Source organism: Epinephelus fuscoguttatus, linkage group LG4 (genome assembly GCF_011397635.1).
Source record: "Epinephelus fuscoguttatus linkage group LG4, E.fuscoguttatus.final_Chr_v1".
NCBI classification, from domain to species: Eukaryota; Metazoa; Chordata; class Actinopteri; order Perciformes; family Serranidae; genus Epinephelus; species Epinephelus fuscoguttatus.
The window spans coordinates 9,965,319-9,975,704 of NC_064755.1; the positions used below are offsets into that span (position 1 = coordinate 9,965,319).

Sequence of the window (10,386 nt, forward strand, 5' to 3'; positions counted from 1 at the left end):
CATATTCATAAGTATTCATTACTATGAGCCTTTGGCCTCTTTGATCCATGCTTGCAAACAGCAGCACAGAGGTGACAACTTTTATAGATGAGGACTGATTGCTAATTGATGAGTTTCACACAGGTGCATTAGAGATTTATTTGTACGCAACGCAAGTAATTTCGATCAGATGTGAAGAGATGTTTTCTTTGTGTTTACCACAGTTAATACAGGAGAGTTTGGGGTCTTTCTATGAGATCTGCGTTAATTGTTTTTTAAAAAAAGCGTGAAACCAATGAAAATGTTCTAAGACATATGTAAGAGATGACCTCTGTTGTGCTAAGAAGGTGATGATGAAGATCAAATGGATCCCAGTTTCATTTAGTGGGTCTCAGCAATTGGGAAAAAACTGTAAAAATTAAATTTAAGGACTTTTCAGAGACTTTCCACGTCTTATTCCCTCAAATTCAAGGACCCAACACAGCATAGTTTGAGACATGCATCAAGGTTAATTATAGTTACACACAGAGAATCTTTATAAAGAAGTAGGCTTTACAGAAACTCACAAAAAAATAAAAAGAGTGAACATGTCTTTAAATGTGTCTTTAAATTTGAATTCACTAAAGTATGTTGTTTGGACCATGTTGTAAGTTAATAATATTTATATTAATTCTCTCTCTATTTGCATTAACATAAAGTTGTTGTAGGCTACTATTAGGCAAGACTTGTTTTCATAAATGCTAAAGTAATGTTAGCTCACACAAACAAACTCTCCAGGCAAGGTAAAAACAACAAATGGAGCCCATGTCTGGTAACATTAAAATCTAGGCCTTTTACCTGATATTGTGGAGTCTGGTTGGAATAAAGACATTCAATTCAGTTCATTAAGCTTTATTGGCATAACATTTCATATGATGCCAAAGCAAAATTACAATTTCAGACAGTGAATTCAGAGACAATTAACAACATGTCTTCGTGAGTGCTATGTTGTAGCAGCCTCCTGTCTCCACCTGTCTCTGAGGACAGAGCTGACACAGCCTGTGTCTGCCAGTCTCTGTGCCCATCCATTATCTACCTGTACCAGCCCGCGCGCATTTTCGTTCGAAAGTGGTCTCCACAGTTACAGGCAGTCATCACTACAAACCCCACAGCCATCGGTGCAGGGCCACGACCTGGACCCTTTAAACTGTCGGTTTGTGTCATAGCCAGCATCTCAGACATGTCTTTGCTTACCAAGCTGTTTAGTGGAGGAGAAAAAGTGAGAAAGACGTCCTGCCAACAAGAGGAGACAGAGAAACTTCCAGACAGAGAGGAGCTGCTGATGAAGAAGAGAGACTGTCTGAAGAAAAAGATTGAGCAGGAACTTCTGTTTGCCAAGAAAAACTGCAGAAAGAACAGAAAAGGTGAAACATTTTTAAATGTGCTGATAGGCTCTAAATTATCTATATGTCTTGTATAATTCTCACCCATTCAATTAGCCTGGGAAGCTAATAGTGTTAGCCGAAAATCTTCCGTTAGCAAATCAGCTAACGTTAACTAACTTGAACTGCTAAGCGACCTATGCAAGCAAATGAGACCATTTAAGGCTAACCCAAATTTATTAGCACTTATGTAAGAAGTAAATTAGCATGTATTATATGAATGTCATTCAGTGTAGTCTACTAGACATATTGTTATTGAATGGAAATCACATTGATACATCAATGCAAGACATATCTCCAATGTTGGGGAAACTAATGTTACTTTGAAAGCATAGCCTTGCAAGCTAACGATTAATACACTTAAGGCTGGAAGAAGTTGAACTACAGGAGAAATCTGGGTTGGTTAACTGAAGCTACTTGGTAAAAGTAGCGCAAATTGCTTTGTAAAAAAAATGATCATTTTGAGAATGTAAATGCGATATGAAATTATAACAAAATATAATACAAAAACTCCACATGCTAGCAAAAAAGTGCCCTCTTGTTCACTAGGGGTGTAACATTATGATACACTGATCTTAAGTGACATATCAATTCAGTGATTCAACAATCTAATATTATCTATGCAAAGTGAAAACATCGATTTGTCATTTTAAATTCCCATGGTAGTCTTTGTGTGTTGAATCAAATAGAAATCAGAGACGTTTTGATATCAACAAATATCCTATCATTGTCCAAATAATCAAATATATTATGGTTTTGTGATGGTACTTGTGATTTAAACCCCTATTGTTCACAGGTCATAAACCAAAAAAAAAAAAAAAAAATCCCCGCCGTTCGTGGAAAGTGCAGGAATGTCAGCTTTGGGTTGTATTTAATATCCATCAGTCAGACACCTGAAACCCCTTCAAGAAACCACAGGGGTTTCTTGAAGGGGTTTCAATTACTGTAGAGAAGCAATGATAAAATAAAAAAGCACTCCTTTGCTTTTATGGCTCAAAAAGTATTGTAGTTTCAGATCTCAACCACACAAGAAAATGGCAAAAAAAAAGTAAACTACTGGAATCACTACGCAAATATGAATGTAATTGAACTACCAGCAAGCTACTGCAGAATGTAGTTTAACTTCTAGTTTATTTCCATGTATTACACCACTTCCCAACACTGATTTTGACGTGTCGCTGGAGGAACAGGTGTGGGTAACGTTAATTACAATATCATGATATAGTACACTTGTTAACTAATTTACATAGTTTGCTAGAGTTTATTAAAGGGAGAGATACCACAGTGCAGATTGTATGACACAATGTCTGACCTTTGACAAATGTACAGAGAGCACAAGTGTTGAATCCAGTTTATTGCCAAGTAGGTTTTCAGGTACGTAAATTTTGCTGTGGTGTATTGATGCATAACACAAACAAAGTGAGAGAAAATAAAATGAAAACAAGAAAAAAATATTAAAGAAATATGTACAATAGATTTGGTCCCAAAGATGTGCATTAATGTAACACATATAGACGGACAGATGTGAAGACATTCATGTAAATACTGTATAATATTTTATCTTTCATGATATGGCTTACTGGGATTAGTAATGAAACTGAGACATCTTTAATTCATAATTAGTTACATATCTGCAATTTTTCTGTTGTGATAAGTTAAAATGTCTGCTGTGAAAAAGGTCTAAAGTCAAAGTCTGGTAATGAGGACTATTGTATTTTAATACTGTATTACGCTATAGTGACAGAAACAGGTGTGTCTGTATTTTAGAAAATCATGTGCTGAGGAAGAAACCTGCATGCTTCCTGCATTTTCACACATCCCTCACAGAAAACTTATACAGTAACGATTAAAGCTGCCTTTCAGATAACATTTCTCAACAGTTACTGTGTGATGACTGCGATGTTGCTGTTTAATCTGCAAATTCCCATGATTCTGTTTTTCTTTTTACTTGTTGAGAGCATTCCTACTCATATCTCACTGTGTTCTCCTCACAGTGGCTCTGCAGGCACTGAGAAGAAAGAAGTGGTACGAGAAACATCTGAAGGACATCAACTGCACTGTTCAGGCCATGAGGTCCACTCATAAACACACGTAAGGGAAAAGACATCAGCGTAAATGGTCATTTAAATTATGACATGTATGGATATCTGTAAGAAATGGAGCAGGATGAAAAGAAGAACTCGTAAAATGTTAGTTATTGTAGATAATAGGTAAGATTTTGGATACCGTTTATAATGATACTGAAGCAAAGTGAACGTATGTGATGTTATGTTTTTTACATTTGATTTGAGTTTGGATCCAGCTCATAGCAAATGTTATAATGTCCTCTTTATGTGTAAAGCCTAATAGAGTTTTAAAGAAGGGTTTAACTGAGACAGGAACTTTCTGCTGGCTGTTTCAGACATTTTGTCAACGAGGTGAATGACCTGATCAAAGACATTACAGAGGAGCAAGATCTGATTGAAGACATGTCAGACGCCTTCCACACATCTGTGATCTTAGGAGTGGAATTTGATGAGGTACAGTGACAGTATTTCCTCAAGAGATTTTATTTTAGCGTAGCTTTTTTGATTTCAGGCGTGGACTTTGTTTATTTAAACTGAATAGAATTTTTGTATTTTTTTGTATTTACACGTAATTCTGATAAATATCATTTGCCATATCACAATAAATCGCTCATGCAGTAAGCCAAAGATGTGGTGATTTGTGGTGATATAAGCCAGTTGCTTTGTGTGTGGTTTGCTCAGGATGAGCTGCTGGCAGAGCTGGAGAGTCTGGAGAAGAATCTGGATGAGAGTCTCTTTGAGAAAGACAGAATGGAGGAGAAAGACTTTTGTCCCAAAGTGTCACCCATTGCATCACCTTCTCAACCTGGTAAGAACCATTTTAGGAGCAGATGTAGAAACATAGTTAGTTAGCTTTGTTGGTAAAGCAGAAGACTTGTCACACCATAGTGTTCATTTGTGTGGTAGTGCTAACGTGGTAGTGGGCAACTTCACATGTTAGCTTCCTTAATAATAGTTGGAAAGCTGATGATAACTGCTAAAATACCATGGTATAACACATTGGTGCAGTTGGCTGCAGCAACTACTAATTGATGCAAATTGCTCAGAGTCTTTGTCTTTTCTTTCCCAAAGCCAAGACGGAGGAAGATGAGATTGAAGATGATTTAGAGTACCTGCGGCGCTGGGCGAATGGACCCTTACAGCCACACCATCAACCACAACACACGGGTATTAAAACCTAAAAAGGAAAGGACGGAATAAATAAGTTGAAATGATATGTTATTATTCATGAGTGTTCGATGTTTATGTGGGTATTTGTCTTCTCTACAGCAAAGTATCAGTGAAAAAGAGTAGCTTGCAGAGTCAGTAAAAGTAGTTCATGTAATGCACAGGGTCTATATAGAGTGCTGCAGGGATGACATTTATTTGTAAGCCAACACGAAAGCCCTGGTTCCGTCGTCAAAAGGCCAGTGGGATTTCACCATTCTTTCTTCTGTGGCAAACAAACGTTTATGATACCATAATCTTCACAAATGAAAACCGCTTTATGATTTTAAAGCATAAATGCAATCACCAGAAGTAAAAAGCTAACATTAGGCTATAAATGAAAAACACTACGGACACATGACTTCAGCATCGCCACCACAACAAAGGCTACAAAGCCGTATTCGGCATTTTGACGTCCTATGTAGCAACTGTCTCTTTTACGACACCTAAAAGCTTCGAAAATTACAAGTGGGGTTTTTACTGAAATATTTTATGTTGTAGAAAAAAAATGTGAAAATGTGTTGTGATCACCAAAGACCTTATTTCAGGAGTCTAACCAAAAACCCACTGACTTCAAGGTGAAGGAAGCAGGAGTGCTAAAATGCTAACTAATTTCTGGGTTTTAGGACTCATTCCTGCAGCATTCCATTATAGAAACTACAATTTTTGTTGTTGTAAGGTATTATGAGCTCTGTAACTATATGCACTATAATTAGGGCATTGTTTACAATACTAAATGACTAAATGACTTCAATCTTGAGCTGTCCCCTTCCCCTCAAACTCCCAGCATTGTTCCCGCTACTCTTGCCTGCTTTAAAAGCCTCCTCACCAGTGTCTCTTGTCATTTGATGAATTACTAAAAAAAGTTTTTTGTTTTTTTTTTAATATATATGATCTTTGCTGTAGCTAAGAGGTTCTCTGAAGACATTGTGAAACACGGTGTGGCCTTTCTCTGTTGGCTGTCCAGGTCTTTCTTAGAGTTTTCTTCAGAGTTTTTGTTTCAAATTGCTGAATGTTATAAAAATAAACATTGATGTAACACCTTAATAATGGCCTCCAGCAGGAGACAGTGATTTGTACTCATAGGATTTCAATCAACATGAGTGTTTTAATTATTTATTGATCATTATTATCCATTACACACAGACTACTTGAATAGTAATGAAAATAATTTGATCCCTGAACATGTACATGTAGCCTAAAGGTTCATGTTGGCTTTTGGGTTTGCAGTGCCTCACAGACAGCCTGTCACTCAAGCAGTACCGCTCCTAAATATGTGTTACTTTAAATATATGTTAATGGGTATGTTAAAAAAAAATCCTCCCATGTACAGTTGTCATGAACACTGAAATTAACTATAAAGATTAAAACAGTTTCATGTACCAGGCTGTAAACATGTTTATTTCTGCTGTAAAGTTGGGCATCCATGGGGACTGACTCTGTTTTGGTGCCAAACTGCAGTTTTTGGCACTTCGGCATTGGCTTTATTTTTCAGTCCTGGTGGTTGCTGCTTTGTCCCAACTGACTTGCTCTTCCGCAGTAAAAAACAACACTATAATCAGTATAATTAATTGTAAACCCCCTGGCATGTGGCGATCCCTGAACTGCCATCTGGTAGCAATAAATACAGCAATTTGTTTTCTTCATAATAAAATAAGTTTACTTCACTTATCCCTATTTGCCCTTTAAGTCCGGTGTCTCACTTCTGCTGTGAGCAACTGTGCAGGATTAGAGTCTGTCACCCAGACAGAGCGAGTGACGGAGACAGGGAGGGAGTGGCAGAGACGGGGAGAGGACTGCTGGTTAAGCAGTAGCCTCAGACACAACACAGGCTCCTAATGTGCTGTAGCATAGGCTGGTCAAAATGTGAGCGCCATGTATGTGGGCATGTAAGGACTGTACTACAGCTGACTGAAGCCAAATGGGGTCAGGAGCAAGCCAGAAGGAATATACAGGTAGGGATGAAACACACTTAAAGTACAGGGTAGGCTTATCTGTATATGGACTGTAGATGGGAATATTTCTGTGTCTACTGACCCACCACCCTGATAACTTATGAAGTTTGTATTACTTTTTGCTATCAGCCATAGAGAAAATACTAAATTCATTAAGAAGGCAGCTATCCCAGTCCAGGTTTACGAGCATTAGAATATGGCTTTACAATCTTAACATCAAGGTAATTAATTTAACGTCTATCATTAGTACAGATGGTAGATAAGATGTGTCCTGTGAGACGAAGGTGCAGATGACCACATCTCTTTGTTATTGTGATAATAATACTGATTAGTAACAACCATGCCGACAAAGCAGCTATGGAATTATCAGCCCACCAAGCCCTCTTTATGATGATGTTTACAGTTCGTACGATGCTTCAGCTCCATCATCCACCAAGGTACAACTGTTTCCAGCACTGTATTAATGTCTGGTGCCTTGTCCTCAAAGCAGTTGTATATATTAAGATACCTCATCATGGCTGATCATTGCATTGCATAAACGCCATTACACTGATATGATGTAGACACAGCTCTAACGCTCTTAAGAAATTAGCACAATCCAATTTAAAAGGTGTTGTTGCTCTTCATACCAAACAAACACTGTGACCACATACCTATGCGCGCGCACACACACACACACACACACACACACACACACACACACACATGCGCACACTGCTGGAAATCCTCCAGTCAGCAAGTTTACCTCATCTGACCTGCAGGCCTATGACAGTCCAGTGTTTCTCTTATATCTGTGAGGACTAGATTAAGTAGACAAGAATTAAAATAGAGGCCAGAGAAGATGGGGCGTAACTAAAGAGCACCTTTAATGAGTTTAATGGGTACATTCACCTTTACTGTAAACATGTCCCAAATCAAGGATGCTGTTTGAGTAGGTAAAAATAGTCAGTCAGTGTGAATCTTCCACCTCTCAGTTACAGAGAGCCCCCCATCGTCACAGTCCAACAATGAGTCCGAATCAGCCAACTGTACTCCTCAACCGCCTGCCATCATCGTCACAGCTCCATCACGGGAAGACATCCACGCCTCGCCATCCACCATTACTATAGCTGATGCCATCAAAGAGAGGAGGCCTTCTTCTGCACCCTTTGTAGTGGGGAAGAAAGTAGAGACCAGACAGTGACTCAGCATGTCCTGCCACAAAAGGTAAAATAGGAATCAAACTTTGGTGAACTCAGAGAGGAGAGAAAAAATCTGAAACTACAGTTTACTGCATAAATAGTAGTAGTAGTTTACTACTGTAGCCTATAAACAGTAGTGTAAGAAGTATTCAAATCCTTTACCAAAGTAAAAGTTGAATTAGCAGTACATTTACGCAACAAAATGCCCTTACTGCAAATAATCCCTCTCCAGAGTGTCATATTATTATTATGTACATATTAAATTATTCTTATTTATTCAATCAGTGTGAACAGCTTCTAATGCTGCACCTTGTTGAGGTTGTCATGACTGTATGCACTTCTTTGCAACCTTTTCACTTACTGGTACCACCCCAGGTGGCAAATTCTAGTGTGGTGTTTAGAAAAAAGTCTCTATCTCAAGATCATGTTTCAACATGATAACCTTTCTCAAGTGGCAGCTTAGTCACAGGTGTCAACCTTTGGCCACTTTATTTGGACAGAACATGTTATACAGAGAACAAAATGAGAGTATCTTGAGAGTATTAGGTTTGTTCGTCATCATTGTCATCATTACCATCATTACCATCATAATCAACCACTTTCACAACAACTTCTGTGCACTTTAATTTGTTGGTAAGGCAGGGGCAGTCTGGAAGGATGTAGGCCATCAGTTCCAGGAGGGCCAGTGGTGCTGGGGTCCTCCACTCAAGTCAAAAATCAGCATACCTGTAAGAACAAGTGGAAGATATTTATCGTCCAATTTAGTGAGGTGCCAAACTGTCCAGAAATTACCTATATATATTATACCATTTTATTATTAGAGCAAGATAATGAACATTTATTTATTGCATTTATGATAAGTATACCTTTGTTATCAGTTGCCAGGCTTAACCATGACTCCATCAGTCCACAGCCTTGATTTTAAGTACTCAACAAACATGCAACACTATGTTCAGCACAAAACCAATCTCTCAAAAAGTCTTGCCATCACCTTTCAGTTTTTGAACAAGGCTCATTCCATCGATGATGCATGTCAAGAGTTCTCTACTATCTTCAACTGCTGATGCTGATTTCTCAAACTCTCTTGAAAGAGCGGCCTTGTTAGTTGTCCATTATGAGCCATCTGGATTTGAGGGTGCTCAAAGCAGTGGACCAACTGGATGAGTCAGGACATCTTTAAGGATTTTAACTTTGCAAAGCAATGCCCAAGGAGATCTCTATCTGCTTTTAATACCATCACCCTGTTTTGTGCTTACTTTACACATCATTTTTCGTGATGCTTGAGAATGTCCTCAGATACTGTTTTCTTATTTTGTCATAGAACTTGGATGTTTGTGACTCTTTCTCCAAATGTTAACTTCTAAACCTCTGATATGCTTCCTCTAGGGTCTGTTGAGCTTGCAACAGATCGCTGGCTATGTCTGATGACACAGACTGATGATGTCAGGCTAATCTGGACCTGGAGGGTTCAACCAGCTTTTCTCCATAAGCTCTGCAAAGGCATTTACATTTGCCCTATGCTTCTCTATCCTGGTCTCCTGTAGATCTTGATGTCTGAAACAATCTGAAGATCCATTGCCGGTCAGGTCCCTGAGTTGCTTCAGATACTGACTTCTGTTTTCTTAAGTGAGATAACATCTGGTGAATGCTGCAGTTTTCAGACTGAAACCCTTGGTTCCTCGGGCAGTCTGGGTATCCTTGTTTACAGTCTCCTCAATTGTCTGGTCCACTGGAATCATACCAGTGGAATTGTTCCTGCCCAGCTGGACAGAAAACCACCATTTACAAAGTGTGCATGAACACCAGGATGATCAGCCTCCAGGCAATACTTCCGAGCATAGTAGTATGTCAGGTATCTGGTCTAGTTGATCTTATCATAAGCAAAACACATTGAATGATGGTACTAATCGCTGCAAGATACATGGATAATTAAAATATGTATCCCTGTTTTTGTTACCTTGGAATGAACCCTTTATATCTACAGAGGGAGCAGATCCTCTTCCACAGGGCCTGTTATTTTGCACCGCTATGTTTCTACAGTAGCTCAGAACAGACAAGCATGTGTAATTTTATGTGTGAGGCAAACTTATGCATTGCAAATATTGGTACCTACAATCTTACAGTAGACTGCACACAAACCTACTGTGCAGTTACTGTAGGACAGTAATGGCAATGGTTATCATATTTAAAGGTACTTGTATGGACCCTACAAAAAAAATGGTACTTTAGAGATTTTGCAACCTCAGATGATACCAAATTCTGGCCTGGCCCATGGACCATCAGCCTGGAAAAACAGTTGTATAACGTCTTCTGTGGCTCTGGAGTAACAATTGTCCCATCTGACATAGGACATAGGCAGTAATTATAATGTATTTTGAAGGACATTTTTGCAGAAGCGCTCTGAACTCCTTGTGTTGAAAAAACTTGAACTCAAAGCGGAAAAAATGCCCTACGTCATCTCTTTTTCCCATTGTCCAGTGGGATGATCTGAGAGGCGGTGGGTCTTCTGGTGGTACTCTCTGTGATCCACCCTCTTTTTTAGGGTCTCATGAACTCACACTGACTGCTGTTCTCCTGT

General features: G+C 38.8%; 1 protein-coding gene across 1 annotated transcript; it reads left to right on the forward strand.

Moving 5' to 3' along the window:
• Nucleotides 1-874: 874 nt before the first annotated feature.
• On the forward strand, nt 875-5,801 carry LOC125887154 (charged multivesicular body protein 4b-like). The gene is made up of 5 exons (XM_049573743.1): nt 875-1,382; nt 3,395-3,491; nt 3,802-3,919; nt 4,148-4,274; nt 4,538-5,801. Exons 1-5 carry the CDS (start codon nt 1,199-1,201, stop codon nt 4,645-4,647), a joined length of 636 nt encoding a protein of 211 aa, XP_049429700.1. The 5' UTR covers nt 875-1,198; the 3' UTR covers nt 4,648-5,801.
• The last annotated feature ends 4,585 nt before the right edge of the window (nt 5,802-10,386 follow it).

Bases quoted from the DNA above. Each gene is read 5' to 3' on its own strand.
- LOC125887154 (XM_049573743.1), top strand. From the start codon at position 1,199: ATGTCTTTGCTTACCAAGCTGTTTAGTGGAGGAGAAAAAGTGAGAAAG. The intron at 3,492-3,801 runs GTAAGGGAAAAG...TGGCTGTTTCAG, and splicing joins AGGTCCACTCATAAACACAC to ACATTTTGTCAACGAGGTGA. The intron at 4,275-4,537 runs GTAAGAACCATT...TCTTTCCCAAAG, and splicing joins TGCATCACCTTCTCAACCTG to CCAAGACGGAGGAAGATGAG.